The 23643-nt window shown below is 56.4% G+C and overlaps 1 protein-coding gene across 4 annotated transcripts; it reads left to right on the plus strand.

Moving 5' to 3' along the window:
- The first annotated feature begins 1644 nt into the window (after window positions 1–1644).
- SFT2D1 (SFT2 domain containing 1) lies at window positions 1645–18552 on the plus strand. 4 transcript variants are annotated; one of them, XR_009354430.1, is made up of 8 exons: window positions 1649–1804; window positions 9180–9266; window positions 9829–9911; window positions 11165–11246; window positions 13314–13349; window positions 14256–14532; window positions 14983–15041; window positions 16667–16702. XR_009354430.1 is itself a non-coding variant. In XM_059176564.1 (8 exons), the coding sequence occupies exons 1-8, from the start codon at window positions 1742–1744 to the stop codon at window positions 18121–18123; spliced, it is 480 nt and encodes a 159-aa protein (XP_059032547.1). In that variant the 5' UTR covers window positions 1649–1741; the 3' UTR covers window positions 18124–18552. The 4 variants fall into 4 exon arrangements, 3 of the variants coding, with proteins under 3 accessions (XP_059032550.1, XP_059032547.1, XP_059032549.1); XM_059176564.1 differs by lacking the exon at window positions 14256–14532 and adding an exon at window positions 18084–18552 and having other exon boundaries at window positions 16667–16696; XM_059176567.1 differs by lacking the exons at window positions 13314–13349; window positions 14256–14532; window positions 14983–15041; window positions 16667–16702 and adding exons at window positions 2509–2623; window positions 18084–18552 and having other exon boundaries at window positions 1645–1804.
- The last annotated feature ends 5091 nt before the right edge of the window (window positions 18553–23643 follow it).

Consider the following 23643-nt stretch of genomic DNA (forward strand, 5'->3'; position numbering starts at 1 on the left):
GTTTTTAATAACATCTGTATTTATCTGAGATCAGATAAAATCTCTACCGAAGGCAGTATGATGGTTAATAAAGGTCCTCAGGGATCACCTTTTAATTGTAAGATTTTAGGAATCTGGATGATGTGACAAAACAAAATAAGAGACATTTTCATTATGATCTTACCAACCTCAAAAGCAAAACCTATCACTTGATGACCTTAGAGTAGTGTGTTCACAGAGAGCTCCCAGATACTCTGAAACTCGTATTCTACAGGTTGCCCTAATTTTTAATCTTTCTTTGAAATATCCATGGTGGATAGTAAGGAAAAACAGAAACAAAACCAGGCTACTTCCCCACGGGCTGGTGTTGTTACCCCAGAATAAGCAGAGAACAGTAAACCGCTGTTGGAAGGTTTGTGGTGTTTATGCAAAAGTGGAAAGATCCGTTGATTAGTATTCCTCTCAGAAGCAGGGCTTCACTCTTCCGAATTCCCAGGCGGAAGAGAAGCTGAGTAAATGAAGACACTCACAAGTGAGCAGGAATGGGGCGGCCTCCTGCTATGTCACCCGAGATCACGTGTGGCACATCTGTCCTCCTGTAACTACTGAAGTGGGTGTCACACATCTTAAGGGAATGAGACTGGGAAGAGCTGGTTCTCAGGGCCACACGGCGAGTGGCAGGGCTGAAATCCGAACACAGAGCCATCGGCCCCAAAGCCTGCCCTTCCCTCCCTGCCCCCTTGCAAGTGAAGATGGTTTGAGAACGTGGCTCACAGCAAGACGCGCAGTCTAGAACCGGAACCCGGCCTGCCAGTGTTCCCGAGCCGGTCCCCGGGATTCTGGCGCCAGGCCTGCAGCACTGGATGTTGGCCTGAAGTACTGGACCTTGGGTCTGCAGTACCGGGTGCTGGGCCTGCAGTACCGGGTGCCGGGCCTGCAGTACCGCGTGCCGGGTCTGCCGTACTGGGTGCTGGGGCTGCAGTACCGGGTGCTGGTCCTGCAGCACCGGGTGCTGGGGCTTCAGCACTGGGTGCCGGGCCTGCAGTACCGGGTGCTGGTCCTGCAGCACCGGGTGCTGGAGCTGCAGTACCATGTGCCGGGTCTGCCGTACTGGGTGCTGGTCCTGCAGTACCGCGTGCCGGGTCTGCCGTACTGGGTGCTGGGGCTGCAGTACCGGGTGCTGGAGCTGCAGTCCCGGGTGCTGGTCCTGCAGCACTGGGTGCTGGGGCTGCAGTCCCAGGTGCTGGGGCTGCAGTCCCGGGTGCTGGGGCTGCAGTCCCGGGTGCTGGAGCTGCAGTCCCGGGTGCTGGTCCTGCAGCACTGGGTACTGGGGCTTCAGCACCGGGTGCTGGTCCTGCAGTACCGGGTGCTGGGCCTGCAGTACCGCGTGCCGGGTCTGCCGTACTGGGTGCCGGGGCCGCACTGTGGGGCTCGGGTCTGGAGCACTGGCCCCGAGTCTGCGGCACTGAGCGTGGAGTCCACGCCCGAGGACCTGCGTTCGTCCTACGGCATCAGCCGAGCGTCCCGACCCGGGCGAGAGGACGCCCGCAGCAGCGAGAGCCCGACGCCCGCGGCCCGCCGCGCAGAGCCTGACCACGCAGACTGCGGCCCGGCCGGCGGGGTCCCGACGCGCAGGCGCGCGCTGCGGGGAGGCGCCGGAAGCGGCGTCCCGGATGTCCGGTCACGTGGGGCGCCGGGTTCCGGGTTCCGGGAGGGCGCGGGGTCCAGCGAGCGGGGCCGCCAGTGCGCGGGGAGCAGCGCCATGGAGAAGCTGCGGCGGGTCCTGAGCGGCCAGGACGACGAGGAGCAGGGCCTGACGGCGCAGGTAGCGGCCGCGGCGGGGCCGGGCGGGGCGCGCTGGGGCGCTCCGGGTCTCCGTGGGGTCCGCAGAAGCCCCCGCCGCACCCCGCGTCGGCCTCCGGCCCTCGGGGCCCCGGGGCTCTCCGGGGGCTCTGCGCGGCGCCGGGCTCTGCAGCCGCGGGAGGCCGGCGTCCGGGCTCCGGGTCGCGGCGCGCGGGGAAGGCGGCGCCGCAGGGCCTGTCGGAGACGGCGGCCGGGGGCGGGGGTCACGGGCGAGGCGGAGGCTGCTCGGGCTCGCAGCCCCGGCAGCGGGTTCCGCGCCGAGCAGCCGCTTCGCCCCAGTGCCCTTCCCCCGAGGCGCGGCGGGGCGGGAGCCTGCCCGCGGGTGCTCGCCGGCGGCGCTCCCCTGGCGGCCCCGGAGCGGAGCGCTGAGCGCCGGGCTTGCGGAGGCCCGGACGCGCCCCTCCCCGCGGCCGCGCCGGGGTCCTGTTTACCGAGCGCTGCACCACAGGAACTGCTTTCGGGGCCGGGGGGAGCGGTCGCGCGGGTGGTCGTGGTCCCGCACGGTCCGCTAATAGGACGGGAGAGGCGCCCGTGCGGGCGGGGATGGCCCCGCAGCTCCCGACTCGCTGGGTCGCGCTCTCCAGGGCAGCGCCGGAGCGCGTGCGGCCGCTTACCCTTTAAACTCATTGAAAGTAAGATTCGAAATTCCTTTCTTGGTCACACCAGCCGCATCTCAGGTGTCCGGCAGGCACGTGTGTTCATGGTTGCTGCATAGGACGGGACACGAGTGGGACGTTTCATTGCAGGAAGTTCTGTTGCACGGAGCAGCTCGAAGCCTGGGGTACGTGAAGGGGAGAGTGTCCCTTTTGTTGAGCCCACAGTCCGGAGGGGAGAAGGCTGTCGAGAGTAGCCCAGAAGACGGGAGGCTGGTGGTGCAGGCAGGAGGGGGGATCTTGGCTGGAGGGCCGTCCAGGGGCGGTTGGGAAGATCCCCGGAGAGGGGGTCGGCTGCACCCGAGAAGGGCTGGCCATGCTTGGGCAGGTGGATGGCCGGGGCCTGTGGACCCGTGGGAGGAGCGGGGAGAGAGCCCGCGGCTGCAGATCCTGTCCTTGGAGCACGAGAGGATTCTGTCCTCACTGAAATGGGACGTGAAGTTGCCAGGTGGAGGTTTGGGTGGGGGGTGAGCGTTGAAGTTCAGGAAGAACGTGCGAAGGTAGTTGGAGAGAATAGGCAGGGGAGTGGATGGACTGGGGCAGCCCGGGACTGTTGGCAGCACAGAGCCCCAGTGTGGGTAATGGTCCTGACCTTGGAGTGGGGGTCCTGCTCGGCAGCAGGAGTGCAGGCAGGGCTGGCAGAGTTGGATTTAACCAGGGTTTGGATGCCGCCCAGTGACCGCATGAGGGGGCAGAGGGCAAAGAAGCTGAGGATATACGCAGGAGTGATTATAGGAGGGCAGCAGGGGTGCGGGGGTGCGGAGGGAGAGTGAGTGCGTGGTGACATCGGTGGGGTGGGTAACTAGGCATGCAGGAGGGTAGGAGGTGGTGGTCGGAAAGGGGGATGCTTGAAACCGAGATCGTGGAGGGTGTTGAGATGGTGGCGCATGTCTTGCTGTAGATAAGGGGCTTGGTGGTTGGTGGACGGTGCGGAGATCGCCCGAGGACAGAGGGTGAGGAACCAGGAGTCCTGTCGTTTAGACGGCTTCTTCCTCCAGTGGCGAAACGACCTACAGTTAGACAGGAGTGGAGGGATGCGAGTGAGCCGGACGCAAACCCTTAGAAGAGCAAGACGTGTGATCTGGGAGGGGGGCGGTGAAGGCGGTGACCTAGGGGATGGTGGTGACCGCAGGGAGGGGGAGTCGCAGGGGGCCTGGTGTGATGGCAGGGTCCTGGAGGCAGCTATTTCTGGGGCCGAGGAACGGATCGGAAACAGTAGTGAGGGGGGCGTTCACCTAGCCACTTCCTGTCCCCAGCGGTCTCAGGACGCCGGAGTGCAGAGAGGGGAGGCGGGGACCTGTCAGGGCAGAGAGTGAGGATGTAGGGAGCTTGCTGGTGGCCTTCAGATGACATCCTACGAGTGTGGCAGGACATACACGAGGTAGGGTTTAGAGGCCTGGACGGTTGGCTCAGGGCAGCAGGGGAGGTGGGAGACGGTGGTGGCCAGATGCATCTGAGATCTGGGACTGCTCCATCCCGCTCTGGGGACTTGGCCAGGGAAGAGGCAGAACAGCGAGTTGGAGGGTCTCTCCTTGTGAGGTGTCTGGGAAGACGGAAGGAGGGAGAGAAGGAGCCGGGTGTGGAAGGATCTAGATCCGTCACGTGGCTTCCCGAGCCCTTGGTGTAAGGTCCAGACTCTGCTCGAGGCACCCCAGCCCTCTGCATGCCTCCCCGCCTCAACCCCTGTCCCCCCGGGACAACCACGCTCTGCTCAGCTGCCTCCGCCTTAGCCGTTTCTCTTTTCTGGGCTGCCCCAACCTGGCTCCCAAGGTTTGCCTACTGGGCTTTAACCTGGGTGCGCTCTTTCTCGCCGGGATCCGACAAGGGTGACCAGGCGGTTTCTGGAGTGTGAGAGGAACCAGGAGACCTAAGGGGAGATTGGTGTCACGGGAGGAGAGGGCGCTGTCCCTCTGATGTCCCCACTTCTGTCGGCTGTCTCTTCGAGGCACCTCCGCAGAGGCCTTTAGCAAGCCTCCAGATCCAGCTTCGGGGGCCCCTCCCGCCCTGCCCTCCACGCTCGGACCTGCTGAAGTCCTCCCTGTGCACACATGGCTCCTGAGGTGCTAGAATTGGGCATTCACAGGTGTGAGGACAGTCACCTTACCACGCTCGCAGCTGTGTCACCAGCGTCCCACTCAGCTGCCGGCAGTCAGGGTCAGAGCAGCTGATTTAAAGCAATGGGTTGGGGCGCCCAGGTGGCTCAGTCTGTTAAGCGTCTGACTTAGGCTCATGTTAGGGTCCTGGGATGTTGGGTTCGAGCCCCGTGTTGGGCTCCCTGCTCCGCAGGGCGTCTGCCTGTGATTTTTCCCTCTGCCCTTCCCCCTGCTTGTGTGCCCACTCGTGCTCTCTCGCTTTCTCTCAAATAAGGAAGTCAGTAAAATCTTAAGAGAAAAAAAGCAGTCGGCCAAAATGGCAGGGCCAGTTGTGCCTCGGACTGCTTTCCGTGGCCGGAGGAGCAAGAGGCCGGACGCGAGGGGAGGCTGGCTTCCCTCTGTGCCGTTTGCCCCCGGGCTCTGGGCCCAGTTGGCGGTGCGCTTCCTGTCGGGGGAGCCCCCCACCCAAGGGTCGGGCAGGTTGATGGAGCCTGAGTCAGGGAGGAGGGCCCGCGGAGGGCCGGACGACTCAGCCCCGAGGACAGGCCCCAGGAGCACCGCAGTGTTTGCTGAGCGATGAGTGAGCGGAGGCCCGAGGCTGAAATCAAGTGAGCTTTTTCTTTAAGCTGGAAGAGGCGTGATGGCGCGGGCAGGTTGGTGGGGGCGGTCTCAGGGAGAGAATGGGGGTCACTCTGGAGACGGCAGAGTAGGGGATACTGCGTGTTCCCTGAGAAGGTCGGGGGGCTGGGCTCTAGGGCGCACTGAGCTCAGCCCCTCTGCGGACATGCGCGGGAAGGAAGGGCAGAGGGGCTTGCGCGGGGCTCGGGGGTTGCTGGAAGTGAGCCGTGGGCACGGCCGCGTCAGGGGTCTGTGTTTTCGGGGCGGAGGAGGGACGCTGCGCGCACAGAGACTGTCAGGGCTACGCCCGGGGGTTTGAAATAGCTCATGGGCTGTGGAGGAAGAAGGCGGGTGCCTGCCGGTGCCGGTCGGGCCCCCGTGGCGGGTCGCCAGGCAAGCGTTGTCAGGGCCTGTGGGGAGGTGGCGATGACCTGGTTACGATCCCCCGTGCTGCCGCCCGGAGGACGCGGGCTCGAGTCGTGGCGTTGGGCCAGGTGGATGCAGCAGAAGGGGGTCTACATGTCTGCGTCGATGGAGCTTGTGTTTCAGCCGAAAGGAGAGAAGGACCGGTGGACCCCGAGGCTGCAGGGCAGTCCAGGCACGAGCCGTTGGATCCGCGTGCCACCAGGGGGACATCAAGGCCCAAGAGCAGCAGCTCGAAGTTTGGGCATGGGGTGATTTCGGGGAGTGTGAGTGGCCCGGGTCACTGAGTGTGGTGGACGGCAGAGCCCGTGGAGATGAGGGACGAAGAGCAGAAGGCCCGGCTGTCCGTGTGGGTGTTGGAGTCATCCAAGACTCTGCCAGGATCTGGGGTAGGACCTGTCTGCGGAGGTCGCAAGTGAGAGCACGTGACAGGAGAGCAGTAGGGGACGGGAGGGAGGAGGGCCTGCGGGTCACAGAGGACACCGAGTCAGCCGGGCACCGAGGTGGTGGGGCGACCATCCCACGGGAGAGCGTCTGTGCGCATCTGCTCCCGGAGCTCCTGGTCGCTGGTCATTACCTCTCTCGACACCACCGTCCCGTTGAGCGAGGACCGCGGTCGTGGTGTTCGGTAGCTGAAGGCCCACCGCGTTCCCGCTATCCAAGTGCTGGCGGCTGCGGAGCAAGGCTCTGCCGAGACAGCTGCCGCCGTGTGATCGGGGGCTCTCCTGGCTTCTCCAGCTCTAGGAGAGACGCGAGTGTCCGCCGGGCCACGGGGTCATTCTCTCGTCCGTAATGCTGCTGCTGCTGCGGAGATGTTTTCTAACTAATATTTTTTTCATCAGTCGTGTTCTGGCTCCCCGGGAGTGCCGTTCACGGCAGCAGGGAGAGGGCGCCGGAGAAGGGCAGGGTCTCTCCTGCTGACCGGAGGCTTGCTTTTTGCTTCCTCTTCCTTTGTTTAGTTTTTCTAATTATTTTTACTTATTTATTTTCAAGATTTTATTATTTATTTGAGAGAGCATAAGCAGGGGGAGTGGCAGGCAGAGGGAGAAGAAGCAGGCTCCCCGCTAAGCAGGGAATCCAATGCGAGACTTGATCCCAGAACCCTGTGGGGTCATGACCTGAGCCGAAGGCAGATGTTAAACCAGCTGAGCTACCCAGGCGGCCTCTAGTTACTTTTGAAGATTTTTATTTATTTTGAGAGCGAGTAAGTGAGCAGGCGAGCAGGGGGAGGGGCCGAGGCAGGGGAAGAGAGTCTCGACAGACTCCCCGCTAGCGCAGAGCCCGGCGTGGGGCTCGATCCCACAACCCTGAGATCAGGACCTGAGCCGAAAGCAGGTCAGATGTTTAACGGACGGAGCTAGCCAGGCACCCGCTGCCTCTGCCTTGATAACAAATGAGTCCTTGGTGCCTGCGTCCATGCGTATTTCTTCTTTGAGACGACCTTTACGAAGTCAGCACAGTTGCTGGTTTTGCTGGGCTCCTTCCTGACGGTGCTTGGGCCAGAAAGGCGCACCCAAATGCTTCTGCTGCAGGGGGCGGGCCGTCCGGGCTCCTCGGGCTCCGTTCTGGCGCGCTCGGCGCGCTCTTCCCGGCGCGAGGTAGGGAATCTGGTTTGTTTCTATGTCCTGGACAGCAGGCAAACCACAAGGCGAGTCATTTGCTTGTGGGTTGAATATTGCGTTTTTACAAATGGAAATAACTTGTTGCCTTTTGGCGATCATCACTTGGAAGATGGTAATAAGAGGGAACACCTACAAGTCTGTACGTGAGCAGTCCGAGAGAAGCACCAACTGGCTCTCGAAAACCAGCAGTGAGCTTGGGAACGGTGGGGTGACCTGAACTTGTCAACTGGTTCCCACATCACTGCTCTCTCGCTGCCCGGTTCCCAGTCCGGCTTCCCCGGGGGCTGGCGTGGGCGCGCCGGCCGCGGGCTCCTGCACGGTGAGCGGTCCGCGGGGTCCGTGCTGCTCCGTGGAGTGGAGACGCGACAGGGGCCCTCCTCCTGGTCAGAATGCGTGACATTTGGAGATTTTCATAGGCAAGTCTGTTCTTTGTTTAACACGGAACAGTAGTTTTGCTCTAAATAGCTGACATTGCAGGAAAAGAGAACGTGAGTCAAAGCAGATTTTAAAAAACAAAATGCATTAAGTGATATTTGTTGTACTTACAGTCTTTAATTATTTTTATCTACTTTTCATGCTGCGCAAGGATTCCCAGGTTAATTGGTTGAGGTAAGGAATGTAGCAAAAGGTATTTTTGAGCCTTTGCAAAGAAATTTCGTTTTTGCTTCATTATTCTTGAAATACGTTCTAAGCACATGATCTTATTTTTAAGTATTTGTGGTAATATAAGTTAGAAATTAAGTTTTGATATAAACTTCTTTTTTTAAAATACGAACTTCTTAATATGTATTTCTAGTTTTCTGAAATGACCATTGCTGATACTTTTTCAGCTTCATTGGGAAATAAGTCCTGAGTGTAATTAGAAACCTGAGTGTGTCCACAGCTGTGTCTGGATTACTGTAGAAGGCGTGCCCGGTGATTTCCACTCTGCCCACGTAGAAGGCGTGCCCGGTGATTTCCACTCTGCCCACGTAATTTGGTTACAGTTTGCATATAGCAATGCTGTTGCTCTAGCATAAATGATCATTTAAAAAAAATATATTTTGTTTTTTTAATAATGGTTGAGGGTGTACCTAGGGCTTTCCTGAGTTGGTTTTAGGTGAACTTTTTATAATACATGGAAGTTATGTGTCTGGTGGCAGACACGACCAGTGGCTGCCCAGGTCCCCCTCATGAGGCAGGTGTATGCATCCGCCTCAGGCCCACAGCCGTGCCCTCCTGCAGGCACCCCCACTCTGCCGACAGCCCGTGGCCAGCTGGCAGGAGGTGGGTTCCGGAAGGCTGGCCCCCTGCATCAGGCAGCATTGGTAGCCCAGGCCCGAGCTGAACACCAGCTGAAACCACATGATCCCTCCCCTTCCCCTTCAGCTCCTCTCACTCCCCTCAGGGTTTGTGCCCAGAGCAGTTCAAGCATCAGAACCCCTGTCTCAGGCTCTGTACTTGGGGGCCTCTCCTGCACGGCCTCAGGTAGGGACAGTGGCGTGGTGAGCCCTGTGCACCCAGGACGCAGGCTCAGCCGTGCCCCACATTTTGCTGATCTTGTGATCTTGTTTCATCTTCCCCTGATTTTTTTAGTCGTTGAGTATTTTATGGTATGTATCCTACGTCTGTCATTTCATCCATGTTGGGGTGTGTCTGCTGTCCTGCAGGTAAGGGCTGTTGAAACCAGGAGCACAGAGCCGTGGGCACACCTGTCATCCCACCGACAGAGGGAACAGCGGTGCCCCGAGACGGTCCTTCACCCCATGTCGTGCTCACATCTCCCTTCACAGCCTGGGAGGGGGGGGGTCGTAGCGTTCTCATGTGACGTGCAGCAGGCACAAGCAAACAGATTCCGCGGACAGGCTCGGGTGTTGCCCTCCCGCTGCACGACGTCGCGAAGTGGACTGTGCCAGGAGGGCGCGTACTGATTCCCCTTCCTTCCTTAGGTCCTGGACGCCTCGTCCCTCAGCTTCAACACCAGGCTGAAGTGGTTCGCCATCTGCTTCGTATGCGGCATTTTCTTCTCTGTCCTGGTGAGTTACAGCCTCCTGTCGCCTGATGACTTCTGTTCTCGGCCCGGCTAATCCCATGTCCTCCAACGAGCAGCCTGCACTCCGGGCTGCTGCCGGACTGTGTCCAGGGGGACGTGGTCACTGGACAGAAAGGGCTAGAGGGCAATACAGAGATGCCGAAATTAGCATTTACTGGGGGTGGGGGGCTACAGGTTATGAAAATAATTTTTTTTAAGAAAAATCAGTGTGTGTAGAAAGCTGCAGAGCCAGCAATTGTAATGTGTTAACTTGAACTCGCGGTGTATAAAGAATATTACTTTACGTAGGGTGAGATGCACGCCCACGTGTAGGGAACGTTCCGCTGTGGGTAAGTTGTGGACACTCACGTGCAAAACAGTCAGAAGAGTTCACTTGGCAAATAACAATGACAATTAACTGTCTTTAAAATGATGTAAGTAGAGACCCAGCTAGTCCGTTTTTACTTAAACTGTAGTTTATTGTATGATCTTACTGTTTTTACTGTAGCGTGGTTATATTTTATGCTATTACAATGGTAAAACTTTCAAAATGGTAAAACTTTCAGGGGACCGGATTGCTGTGGCTTCCTGGTGGCATAAAGCTGTTTGCGGTGTTTTATACCTTTGGAAATCTCGCTGCGCTCGCCAGGTGCGTACAGAAGTCGGGCTCCTCTGGGTCTGCTGTGCCGGCGCCAGTTCCTTTCCAGGAGACAGCGCCCGAGTGGCATGGCTTCTGGAGCCGCGAGACCGATGTTCGTTCGGTACCGTGTGCCAGAGGCGTCGTGGCGTGGGAACAGGGGGAATAGCCAGCCTTCAGGGCACTTGTAAGTGCTTCCGTCTGCTACTCCAGTGTCTGAAGTGGGCGCTGTTATCACCCCCACTTTATGGCCCAGAGAGGGTGAGTCACCACCCCGTGATGTGCCCAGTAAGGTGACCGCCAGGCTCTCTACCAGACCATCCTCCAGACCCCGGCTCCTGGGGCTGCGCTCTGGTCCCTGCGTGGGAAGCACCGTCTCGGAGGGCGGGGGCCAGACTGGAGGTCCTCCGGGTGTGGTGCTGAGCAGGGAGATCAGAGGCGAGGGGCGCCAGCCTGCCCGGATCGTGTGGGATTGGGGCGTGGGAACCCCCCTCTGAGGATCTCGGTGCCCAGTTTGGGAGTGTTGACGTCTGCTGGAGAAGTTGTTCTGGGTTTGTGTACACTGAGTTTTCGGAGGTGGCCTTCTGTCTCCTCAGGAGTTTTCTGGATCAGAGGTAGTCAGGTGAACCTGCGTGAGCCAAGGCCGAGCTCGGGGTTTTCTGGGCTCGAGCCTGCAGAGCTGCTCCTTCAGGCTCCCAGCGGAGCAGAGCCCAGCCCAACGGTTTTAGGTCGTGTTGCTGTTGGGGGCTTCCCCCTGACCATTATTTGGGGGTCGTGTAGTGTTTTTCCGGTCAGTAGCGTGCAGGGGTGAGGAGGGCCAGTGCCTGAATGGGCTCAGATCGGGAGTGGACAACCTGTGGGCACGGGACGGCCTCGGCATTGCGTTCAGCGGGAGCTCTGAAGTCACCCTCGGGAGACCTTGTGAGAGACCATGGTGGGTCCTAGGATGCCCAGTCAGGCTCCTCTCCGGGGCCTCTGTCTGGCTGCGTCGGTAGACCATGTGACTCTTGATCTGGGGGCCACGAGTTCAAGCCCTGTTGGGCCTAGAGCTTCATTAAAAAAACATAAAGTACTAAGGTTTTAAAGAAAGTTTCCTTTTAATGTTAAGGAAAAATACAACTGATTTAGTGAGAGATTGTTATTAGTAAACCAACGTAAGATGTCCTTTGTTTAAAGGGTTTATGTTTATGTAGCCGAAGTAGTAGATTCATGCCTTGGTTCTCCTGTTTGTTTCAAATGGTACGTACTTTGTTCTCTTTTTTAAGTACCTGCTTTCTGATGGGACCCGTGAAGCAGCTGAAGAAGATGTTTGAGACAACGAGATTGCTCGCAACAATTATTATGCTTGTAAGTAGATGATGAAAATTCAACTTAGAGAAGGGGTTTTTGCGTTATCATCTGGCAGATGATTGCTTCCTTACATGCGTACTCTGAAATTTCTCTTACTGCGCGTAATGACCCTGCCCTCAGGCTGTGTGTTCAGGAGTCGAGGATCCAGCGTTACTTACATCGACTGACTTGCGCAGTGCTCCTTTCTGCCGCATGTACCTACCGTCGGAGCTCTGAGTGTTGAACGTGGAGGTGGTCCTTTCCCAGCCCCAGAAAGCGCCTCATGACAGAGGCCCCTGTGTGCTCTTCGGAGGGGGTGGCTGGGACACAGGGCTCCCCGGAGGCGGTTCGTCTCTTCTCTCAGGGACGCTAGGCTTCATCCAGGTAGCCGTCGTCTGGCTTCTGTCCCTTCCCCGTGTGACTGTTGTAGTCCCGGCAGCGCGGCCTGAGCCATGCCTTTCAGGATGCCATTCATCACCTGCTGGGTCTCGTGCGTGGCCGTCAGGTCCTTGCTCTTAAATTCGGGATCTGTGTTTAAACCGGGGCAGGCATGGGCTTGTGGTTAGGTTTGCATGTCACGCATTCTGGGTTCTTGGCTGATGTTTTGGGTATCGTGGGCCAAGGAATGCAAGTGTCCCTCTCTCCAGTGAGCGCCCGGCTCCTGATGGGCTTGTCTGTGTCTCTTGAAGATTTCTCTTCAGCACGTTCTTGAACTTAGGAGTTAGCATCAGCTCGTGTGTCCTTGTAACGCCAGGAGGCTTTGAAACAGCTCCTGCTGGCAGATGTGTGGTCAGGGAATGGTTTCCGCCCTAACGCGTGGGAGGCTCGGCAGCAGAGGAAAGGAAATAAATCCTTTTTAGCTGGACTCTTCATTCATGTCCTTCTTCCGCTTCATCATATTTTATTACCGTTTTTCTAATTTTTCCAGTTATTTTTCATTTCCTGTATTCACATGCATAGCAGCATATTAGTATTCAGCTTTGTGTGGGTTACCGAAGCCAGTGCTGTTAGACGAGGAGACGTTTGTATTTTACTCGGGGTTTGTGGAGATGGGCTTTGTTCCGGATCTCCTGGAAGCCGTCTTAGTGACGTTCTCTACGCAGATAAGCAGACGATTGGGAAGGCCGTCAGACATTCAGAAACACAGACTGTTTCCCAGGAGAGACCATTAAGTGTTAACAGGACGTAACTTTGGTGGTGGCCTGAGTCATGACGTTTCCAGCCGAGTGTCCTGCGTGCTCAGGTTTGCTGCTGACGTAACTCGTGCCAAGTCGGACAGTGACGCGGCGACTGGCACCTGCCTGTCTTCTCAGTGCCCCCCTCACGTGGGCCCACGACAGGTTCTGATCCGCTCACCGCCGTCGCGCTCTAGAGCAGCTCGGCGGACGCCGTCCTCATTTTCAAGAGCAGAGAAGTGAAGGTGAGAGCAGACGACTGATTGATCACCCAGAGGGTCAGGGCTGCTATGTCACGCAGGCCTGTGCCTGTCAGCCTCCTGCTTGTCACCGTTGCTGTCACTCCTCTGCCTCCTGGAGGGACACGGGGACATGGAGTGATGGTGTCATCTTTGGTGTGAAAATCGTTACAGTAGATGCCTTATGTCAAGTTAAATAAAGTAGAATTTTCCAGGTGTTCCCGGTTGTGCTAAGTGCCTGTTGCAGTACTCGGTCACTAAACAGTGACGTCAGCCCTCGCCAGAACAGCCGTCATCCAGGGATGAAGAGCCGGGCTGTCGTGATGAGCACCGAGTCGTGCGTGCCAGTGTCGAACCCCTGTCCCGTACACCCGAAGCTGGTGGAACATGGGATGTTAGTTACATAAGACTTAAAAGAAGTGAAAAACCAGCAGCTGGTCTCCGTCCTCAAACGTCCCGTCTGCTGGTTTGATCAGTGGCTACTTACTCGGTGCTGGTGGTTTGCCCAGGATCGCTGCGGCCCAGACGGGAAGTCCCGGACTCGGCCCTGAGTCCGTACAGCCGGAGCGGCCGTGTCCTGGGTTCGGTCCTCGCTTCGTGACGCGTGCCAGCGAGTGCAGGTCAGCTCTCGGAAGGGCTCTCACTTGCTGTTTTTCTCTCCTTTCCTCTAGCTCTGTTTCATATTCACCCTGTGCGCTGCTCTTTGGGTAAGTTCCCCCCGCCGGGCCTGTGTCGCCACGCCGTCGTCCCAGGGGCTCAGGGTCTGGTGTCTGAAACCCCCAGAGGTGGGGGGTCCCTAAGATTGTGTGCGGGAACGTCAGCTTCGTGGCTAGACTGGGCAGTGACCCTGCTGTCCAGAGCGGACAGGGGGGTTCAGACTCGCTTTTAGGGCAGAAGGTCCAGCTGCTCTCCCCGCTCCCAGGCCCCGAGAGGCTCCTGCTGGGGGCGTTTTCTGCGTCTGCTGTGCTCGCTGGCCGCGTCGCGCTGCACCCCGAGGCAGAGGATGCTGGGGTGCCGGAGTGCGTTTTGAGTCACAAGATGTTGAAGCTAATGAGAAACCAAAACAAATGAGCTGGAGGAGGCGAAAGGGGGCCCTTGGCTCGCTCCGTTGGAAGAGCGTCCGCTTGATCTCGGGGTCATGAGTTGGAGCCCCACGTTGGGAGTGGAGATGACTTAATTAATTTTTAAAAAGATGAACATCACTTTAAAAGGGGGGGGGCACAAGAAGTTAAATTAGCCTTGTGCCTCCTGAGGCAGGGCGGTAGCTCCTTGTTAGCAGGAAACGGCGGCATCCAGTCCCGCTCGCTTCTTGGGCTCGGGGTCGTCCTTGTAGGAACCTCCCGCCCCGTCTGCTTCCCGCAGGGATTTGCAGTGGTTCTGAGCTATCAAGAAACCGCGCGCCTCAGAGAAGAGTAGTGTAGCACATGTCTTAGGACTGTTCCATCAAAAGTGTTAATTTGGGGGATGTGAGGACTAAGCTTGCATTATGTGACAGTGCTTCTACCTCATTTCTCAACGATTTCGCCAAAGAACGCTCTTAACCTGTACTCGTACGCCCGTGTGGGGCGCTGATGCCTGGCTCAGGGGTGGTCTAACCGCCTATTGTTTGGTAGGCAGTGGACGATAAAGAGGTGAACACACAGAAATACAAATGGACAAGGAATCCCAGAGACCGGCCACTTTAACGCAGAAACTGTTCATTTTACGTTATTCCGGGAGATTGCAGTAGCGCAGCTTTGCTTCCGGAACGAGCTCCAGGAGCGAGAGCAGGAGTGATGCCCGGAAGCCCCGCCGAGGACAGTGGCCCTGACTGTTGCTGGGGGGGGTGCGGCCGACCTGGACACGGGGCCCTAATGCGCCCCCCCCCCACAGTTACCTCGGGGACTCGAGGTAATTTAAAACAGAGATTTTAAAATTTAATTAAATTTTAAACTTAAAATTTAATTAAATTTTAATTTTAATTTGAACTTAATTAAATTTAAATGAAATCTAATTAAAATAAAGATTTATTTAGTTGAGAGAGAATGAGAGAAAGTGAGAGCTCGAGCAGGGGGAGTGTCAGAAGGAGAAGGAGCAGCAGACGCCCCGCTGAGCAGGGAGACCCGTGCGGGACTCGATCCCACGACCCCAGGATCATGACCTGAGCCAAAGACCGACGCTTCACAACGGAGCCACCCACGCACCCAAATAAAAATATCTTAAAAAAATGCCAAAAAACTGTTGTACCAAAACTTAAAGTAAACGAAGCCATTGTCTGCATTTTGAAGGGGAGAAATTGAACTTGCGAAAAATATTTTTAAAAACTCTTAACTTGTCTTTCTCTGTTTTTGCTGTTGCTAGTGGCACAGAAAGGGCCTGGCCTTATTATTCTGCATATTGCAGTTCTTGTCCATGACCTGGTAAGTCTCCCTGGTGCGAGCGTTAACGTTCCCTAAGCGGTGATGAGCTGTTTGTTCAAGGCTTTGAGCCTGGGGACGTCGGGAGGCTGTCCCGGGTGAAGGCTGCGCCCTGGAGGCTGGGCCTCCCTCGAGGTCAGATGGGTGAGATCTGTGCTGTGTCCCTGGGGACTCGCCGGTCACCCATCAGTTGCCGGAGCCAGGGCTGTGGAGGGGTGGGGGTCACCTTGGTGGGGCTGCTGGGCCGGCTCGCTTACACCGTGATGCGCTTGCTGCCTGCTGGGTACGTGGGAGAGAAACGGTGAGGGGTGTAGGCGATGCCGATGCCATGTGAGTCCTTAGAAGGGAGGCTGTCCCGGGAGCAGCCCTGGACGACGCTGGTGACTGTTCCCTTTGCGCCGTACGGCTGAGTACTTACAGAGTCGATTTCCTTCTGCTAACTGGGGACCTGTCACACCTGGCGCGGTCCCATCGGACTCATCAGTGAGGACGGTCAGCTGTTCACCTCGGGGCTGAGGGGCTGGTCCCCCGCCTCGTGGAACACCTGTGTGTAAGCTTTGACTGCCCAGAGCCCCCCACGGAGAGGCTGCTGGTGACTCCAGGCCGAGCAGCCCGTGTTCTCTGTCTTACGCACTGCATTCTCAGCCAGGCCTGCTTCGTAACTCATTCAGGGCTTCCTAGGCCATGTGGTTCATCTGCGAGGTTTTCCAAATGGTTGCAAATCCCCCACAAAAAAGTTCCCCAGGTATTTATTGGAAAAAAAAAAAAAAAAATCCACGTTTAGGTGGCTCGGGAAGTCCGCTGCAGGAGCTGTAGATCCTGCTGCACACGTGTCCCCGGCTGCCTCCCACGGGCCCTCTGTGGCACCCCTGCGCCCTGCTCACGTGCCGCTCAGGCAAGCACCCAGTCCCACTGCGTCAGGGGCCCAGTGCAGGGGGCTCGAATCGGATGAGCCCCGCCCCACACGCCTCCGTGTCCTTCCTGACTCAGGCGTTTCTGGAGTCCGTCCCCTTCTCACTAGAGCTCATTGTCTGCTCTCACCAAGAGTGCGCCCATTCCCCCCGAGTGGCCGTCTTCCGTCCCCCTGAGAGCAGTCTCTGCTCTGGCCCCGGGTCTCCCTCCACCGATGGCTGGGGCCCTGTCGGGGGCCGCATGTGCTTCTGCACCTGTGGGCTTGCTGTTTCCGTGAACCGTGGCTGGTTTCAGCCAGATTCTGTGGCTTTTTCTGTAATATGTTGGTTTTTCTATTGCCTCAGTGGTACTTAATGACCTTACTCCCTGAGGGAGAATGTAGTTTATCCCCAGGTATCTTACGGTTTTTACTAAAACAAAACCAGGGTCATTTCTAGTATCCCCAGCTCAGACTTCAGTAGGCGGCAGGGGCCCGGAGGGTTAGTGCAGGAGGTGGGGTGTGGGGCACAGTCATTTGCATCTTTAATCCGTGCCTGGTTGATGCTGTTCCTGCCTGGCCAGTGCGGTTCCTGCCTGTCTGGGGGTCTGGGGTCCTACTGGGAGGATTGCCGCACAGTATCCAGTAGCTGTATTTTCTGTGGTGTGGCAGTAGGGTCCCTTGGCTCTCAGAGGAACGGTGTGCAGACGGTCTCAACATCTGTGAACTTTTCTTGCAGGTACAGCCTGTCCTACATCCCGTATGCAAGGTGAGGCTGCTGCTTCTGGTCCTCTAATAGTCTCTGCACAAATACACGGATTTAGCAGATGCACATTAAAATGTGATGTAAAGGCTGTTTTTTTTGTGAACTTTGACTTTTTTCCCCCAAAGAAATTATTTTTTAAGTAAGATGAGTAGTAGTCTGCCATACGGTGAGGCCACTGGGAACGCGTGCAGCAGGCGGCTGGGGGCTGTTTTTGCCACCTGGGCCTTTGCAGGTAGGAAATTGCTGATGGTTCCATGACACACGCACTCAGGACGCGGGACGTAGAGACACCAGCAAAACAAATTCTGCCTTAAAGATAAAGTGAGCAGACGACATGGGATACGGAGGCGTTTAAACCGGCAGAAACACACTTGCTGCGTCAAGAGGAATCGCCGTCTTGTTGCATTCCTCCCGGGAAACGTCCTCATTCAGTTGTGGAAGAAAAACAAACTCACCGTAGTCTTACACCTGACCAGTCCAGAAGAAAACTCTGTTGAGGAACAGCTTCATTTCTTTCTAAAATCTGGAAACAGGTTACATAGGAAACAGCAAAATTGTATGCCTCATGTGAACAAGGAAGGAGACTGTAGAAATTCCGTTTTTACCCCATCTCCGGTGGCCGGTTCTGCTGGATGCGGGCTTTCAGGGAGGACAAGCAGACACGGTCCGCTCCCGGCGGGCAGGCTGTGGAGCGAGGGACTGCGGGCCGCCCCGGCTGGGAGCTGCGGGCCAGTCTGTCCTCAGGACCCCAGCTGGGAGCTGCGCTGCCGCCTCTCCGCTCCGGGAAGGGTCGCCTAGAAGCGATGTCCCGCCCGGCGAGCCTGAGCTCGAAGCCGCGGCTGCCCAAAGCCACGCGCCACCCCTGCCTTTGGGGGCCGCACACAGAATGTGCTCAGAATTCCTGGTTCGTCGGCGCCTGCTTCTAACAACCCGTATACAGAGAGTGACTTCTAGCGAATGGAAACGAGTCATAGTTGAAACAAGCCATGTTGGCGAGAAAGTGTGAGAGGCGACGGAGTCAGCGTGAATATTTCTTTAGAATTCTGCGGGTGTCGCTACAGACGTTCTGCTTTCTAAATCCACTTCATTATTTCTCTTTAAAAATTCTTTTGTTAGGTTATTTTTGGTGTTTGCACCTGTTTCTTTATACTGAGGTTAGCGTATGTGCCAGGAAAGAGTAACTAAAGTCGATGGACCCTGAAACATTATTTTCAAGATTCGGTTCCTGAGTTCAGGCGATGCCCAGCAGGGTTTTCGTTGGGGAATGTTTAGCGGCTCCGGGTGTAAAGAGGTGACCGTGCGTTTGTCTCTTGGCAGGAATGTTTTCTCCAACATGGTCTTATTTAAGGCCGATTGTTACATTGTTTTCTCTCTTTTTTTTTCCCACCAGGGATGCGGTAATTAAATGCTGTTCTTCTCTCATAAGCTGAAAATCAGTCACTCTTCCAAGAAAGCATTGGAGAGTCGCTGTTCTGTTCACTTCCCCAAACAGCTGCTTCGACGGGTGAAGACCATTCTGTGTACTGGTTTGATTCAACTGTTAAATGTAACGTGAAAGTCATTATGTGTCATTAACATGTCCTTCCCCCCAAATAAGGCGTTTTTAATCATTGCCAACTGTAAATGATTTTTCGTGAGTTTTTTAATCCTTTCTAAGTAGCATTTAAGATGTGAATATTTAAGGATAAACCTATGCTCCAAGCTTTTTTGGCTCTTTAAAAATGCCTACATTTTTCTTTTTTTAAATTTTTAAATGTGAAAGTTTTTACTTTAAACTAAAAACTGCTTATTATATGTAATAAAAAATAATATATAAATCTTTACAATTTTGAAATAAACCCACACTTGGAAAAATTGTATTTTCTGGGTGAAATTTATCGTGTGTCAGGTGGGGGCACATTGATTTTGTCCTGGCACTGTGCAGTTTTTCTGTAGAAACATGAGTAAGATCCTGTCTCTGTCCTCGTGCTCCTGAGTCACACTTACAGATGATCATCGTGTCGTGGCAAAGGCCGTGATAAGGGTGTCGTTCAGGGTGTAGGGGACAACATCCCCCCAGGAGCGCCTCCACAGCCTGGCCCTGGACCTCCTGTGCCCTTGAGGGTCGGTGGGCCGGGGCGCCCGCCGGGAGGGGTCCTGGACAGCCCTGGTGCGTGCCTCGGAAGCCTTGCCCCGAGATCGAGGAGGATGAAATGTCTCTGTCATTTCAGTGCCACCAGGGACTTTGTTTTGGGGACCGGGGTGCTTTGACTTCCTGACCTTTCATCCCGCTTTGCTGGTAGGTGTAGGGTTCAGCCAACCCAAAGGGAGGGGTCCTCCCGGGCCAGAGAGGTGGGTCCGTCCAGGTGGTCCACACCACGGTGCGTGTCCTGAGGCAGAAGAGCCAAGCCAGGCCCTGACATGATGCTTCGCGGGCAGCGGACGGGGCTGGGCCGGCAGGGGGAGGCACCCATCGGAGCGCCCGAGTAGAACCGTGGGGACGCAGAACTCAGGGGAAGCCCGTGTCGCCCACCCACGCAGGGGTCCCAGAGCCAAGTGTCGAGCTCTGGTAAAGATGTCTCTCTGGGGGCAGGGATGCAGCCCGGGGACAGAGGAGAAAGCCTGTGGCCCTCCGTGGGCCTTCCGTCCCAGCCCCTGTGGCAGCAGAGGCCGGTGTTCTCGGGTCTGGGCGAGCTCGTGTTCTACGGCCGGCGTGGTGTCTGCTCTTGCTGAACCCGCGACGTCCGCTGGTGGCGAGCAGCTTCTGTCTAGAGGGGACTAGCCTGGTCCTGGCATCCCCCCGGCCAGGGGAGGCTGGATATGGTGTGGGCTTCGGAGCCTCTGTGGTGAGTGGGACCGGTATGTGCAGCGCAGGCCAGGCCCTGGCCGGCGGGTGTTGTGGGGAATCTCACTGATCACGGGAGGGCTCAGGTCAGGCCGCTTCCCCCACACTCACATCCTCAGGAGGGGTGTGTGAGAGGGGCCCCCTCCTGTGGGCCCACCCCCCACCCTGCACTCCCTCTGGTCACAGCTTGCATGCAGGTCCGCGGCTGGTGGGTAGCACACCCCGCCTCCCCGCTCCACGTCCCCAAGAGCAGTTTGTGCCACGGGTCATGGCTGGGCCCACACGTGCGCTCTGGGGGCTGCATGACTCCCTGGCTGCCCACGCTGTCTGCAGAGCTCAGTGTTGCTCTGCTCGTCGCTTCTGCCGGCCCCTCACAGGATCCCCGGAACATTGCGGTCTGCGCGGGAGCAGCGGAGGTTGAATGCCAAGGGCGGGCGTTGGAGGTGTTGGAGGAGGGGAACGAGCTAGCCTGGGTCCCCCCGGCTGGGCTTGTCAGTGGCTCCGTCACCGACCAAGCGCGGGGGTCTGGCCGCACACCGGTGTCACTGCGCACAGGCTAGGGCCTTCCATCTGTGTCTCCTCCAGCTGGAGCAACAGGAAAGCTGAGGCTCTGCTCGGCCCGGTGGGCCTTCGGGGGATGGGGAGAGAGAGGAGCAGGGCTGGGCATGAGGCTCCGGATACGGACGGAGAAGAGGCTGCAGGCGTCTGTTTGGAAGGCTTTTACACACATCTCCGGAGACCCTGGACGTGATGGCGTCTGGAGTGATGTGTGTGAGCTCGGGCCAGTCTGCTGTAACCACGGGGCTTCGGGCCACTTCCTGGATCTGGGCGGCGACCGTGGCGGGTGTGTCCTGACCTGCAGCCCGAGGACCAGGGGGCCCTGCAAGTGTCGGGGGCCAGGGGGATCCTTTGGGGATCTGGGGAAAGGGCTGTCCCAAGAGTCGGCAAGGCGAAGGCAAAACGTGCCTCTGTTCGTCTCTTGAAATGCCAGATCACCTCCTGATGTACCCGCCGCCGTGAAAATGTCCGGAGGTCATCGCAAGCGCCGCTGCTCTCACAGAGCCGCTGGGAAGCTGTGGCTGCTGCCGCCTTGCTGGGCTGCAGACTGACACCGCCAGAGGCCCGTGGGGGCGGCTGTGTGATCCGTGCCGGCCGCACTGCCCACCTCGCTCACTGGTGTGCTGCCTAGGCTGGCCTGCTTCGGGCCCTGTCCCTGCCTTCCGTGAATCACTGAAGCTGGCAGCAAGCTGTGTCTGTGGGGTGAGGGAGCACGTCTCACTGTGGCCCTTTGTGCAACAGCAGCGGCAGCTAACTCGGCGGCGAGCTCCCGGGAAGCCAGCAGAGCTCAGGCCACGGCCCCTGGGAACTTCGGGCCCGCCTGGGGTTGCTGGCCACGCTGCGGGCTTTCGTGCTATGGAGCTTGGAGCTGTGTGACGACCTGGGTGCCTGACTCGGTGCCTTCGGCCTCACCCCTGCAGGCCCCCAGTAGCCCGTGAGCTCCGCCCGCTCGCTGTGAGATGGAGAGACCCCGCCACGATGCCCTGCGCTCCGTGAACCTGAACAGCCTGAGCTCTGCAGGAGAAAGGTATGACGTCAGCTTAAAGTGTAGCAGCTTTAATAGAAGAGTCGGTGTGTTTTCTGGCCACACAACTTGCTTCACTTTTTTGCAGGCTGACGAGAGAGAGCCCAGCATTAAGTTTTGCTGTCGGAGGAGAACAGCCTTCCCAGCCACCTTCATGGCCAGCCACGCAGAGCGTAGGGCTCCCGTGCCACACGGCAGGGGGTGGAGCGACGCCGAGTGCCTGGGGGTCCGCGAGACCCTCAGCGTCGACTTTGGTAATGATCCAGGACACTGTGCTTAAACTCTTGCTACCACAGACGCACAGTGTGGTTCTGGGGCCGCGGACGTGTGATTGCCAAGAACCTAGCACAGCCCACCCCTCATCTCTGTGATTTTCATTAAAAATATGTTAATGCAATGGTTGTGTTTTTTTAAAGATTTTATTTATTTATCAGAGAGCACATGTGCAGAAATGGGGGGAGGAGCAGGGGCAGGGGGGAAGCAGACTCCCCGCCGAGCAGGGAGCCTGATGCGGGACTTGAACCCAGGACCCTGGGATCATGATCTGAGCCGAAGGCAGATGCTTCACTAACTGAGCCACCCAGGTGCTCCTGGGTGTTTTTTTTTTTTTTTTTTTAAGTTTATTTATTCATTTTTAGTAATCTCTACACCCAAGGTAGGGCTCACACTCACCATCCTGCAATCAAGAGTCTTGTGCTCTTCTTGCTGAGCTAGCCAGGCCCCTGACATAGTGGGTATATGATTAATATAACCAGCTTATTGTCATTTTGAACTGTAATAATAACACATTTTTTTTTTTGAAGCCTTATCTTAAATTTCTAGTAAGGTTAACATCAGTAGATAGAGGTCATAAAAATAGAAGCCTTTTGGGTCCTGCATGTGAGGAGTGTTGGTCCCACTGGCGGCAGCGAGGGGAGCATGCGCTGAGGCCCCACCGCAGGGGCAGGTCTCACCGTGGCTGCGCGCTGGTGGGGACGCTCCTGCGCGACCCCCTTCACAGCGGTGCAATGCAGGTGTGCCGCCGCCGCCGCCGTCCTCGGGCTCGTGAGGTCCAGGTGAAGCAGTCCAGAAGTGATGGTTCTCTCACTACTGGGGAACAAGACTCCTAAGTCAGTAGCATCTGAACATTTCCTGAGCGTTTGCTACCCCCCGGGCCTCTCCAGGAACAGGACAGTGTGAGAAGAACAAATTTAGGCATTTTCAGTTATCAACCAATTTTTCTATTTCCTAGGAGAACACTTTTTTTTTTAAGATTTTATTTATTTATTTGACAGAGAACATGAGCAAGAGGGAGCACAAGCAAGAAAGCAGCAGAGGGAGAAGCAGATTCCCTGCTGAGCAGGGAGCCCAACACGGGGCTCGAACCCAGGACCCCGGGACCATGACCTAAGCCAAAGGCAGATGCTCAACCAATTGAGCCCCCAGGCATCCCCAGGAAAACACTAGGATTTAAAAAACTGGAATCAGTTCTGTGTGTTTCAAAATTCAAATTTAGTTTTAATTCTAGATGTTTGACTCTTTATTGCCCCATCAAGGAAAATCACTTGAATCCGAATCTGGAAATGAAGTATTGGGAAGGAGTGTGATTCAGAAAAGCAGAGCATTGATCTGTTTTCCTTTTGAAGTTTTTCTGATAATGCATGAAGTATTACACACCTTAGTAAAACCAGGAAATTGATAAGCTAGATAAAAAAGAGCAACATTCCTTAACTCTGATACAACAGTAGGAGAAAAAAATTATCAGTAACTCCCACGTGGTGGACAAGTATTATGTTTATTTGAAATGTGAAATCAGATCAATGCCACAGCATCATCTGGTGACGATGGCACCTGCGCCAAGCAGAGCAGACTGGTGGGTCCCCAGGTTGTGCCCTGAAACCACTGTAACGTGTCAACGAGGAAAGTCAAATCAATGTTGGAAAATTAAATGTTGTAGGTAAACTATACGGACAGTTCTCAATACATGTATTTGATTTTGCAGAACTGACCTTTCAAATCAAGCAGCGTACTTGTAAGTAACTTCTGTCTCACCTCCAGATGGTATGGACTTGTGGGCTTCAGTCATGGACTGGTGCAGTCTCTCTTCTACTAGTAGTACTTCTAATAATAGCCTCTGTCTCTACTCTGGTAGAGGTATGGTTGGGAAACTGAGAAGCCGACCCCAGGGTCCCGGTGCTCTGGTTTTACTTGTTGATGTATAGTTACAGCCCATTGTTGGGTTCTGGGCACATTATGTAAAATCCATGGAAATCACAGTAAAGTTTGACCCTATTTCTTGACTGGGGTTGCTCTTCTGTAGCATTCTCTTTTCGGGACTAGTTTGGCTGCCTGTCCTAGCGTGGCTTTCCTTACTGGTAACAGGCCCTGGCTCTCCAGTCAACTGTGAGGGGTCGTGTGACCACAGCGGCCCGTGACAGTGCGGGGGACATGCGCGGCTTTCCCAGGTTCTCAGCCCGGCTCTGCTGCTCTGTCTGGCCTCCTGTTTCCGTGGGACTGAAGGGCTGCAGTGGCAGAGGCAGCTGGCAGGGAGCAGCAAGACAGTCC

This window comes from Mustela lutreola, chromosome 6, assembly GCF_030435805.1.
Source record: "Mustela lutreola isolate mMusLut2 chromosome 6, mMusLut2.pri, whole genome shotgun sequence".
In the NCBI taxonomy this organism is placed as follows: Eukaryota; Metazoa; Chordata; class Mammalia; order Carnivora; family Mustelidae; genus Mustela; species Mustela lutreola.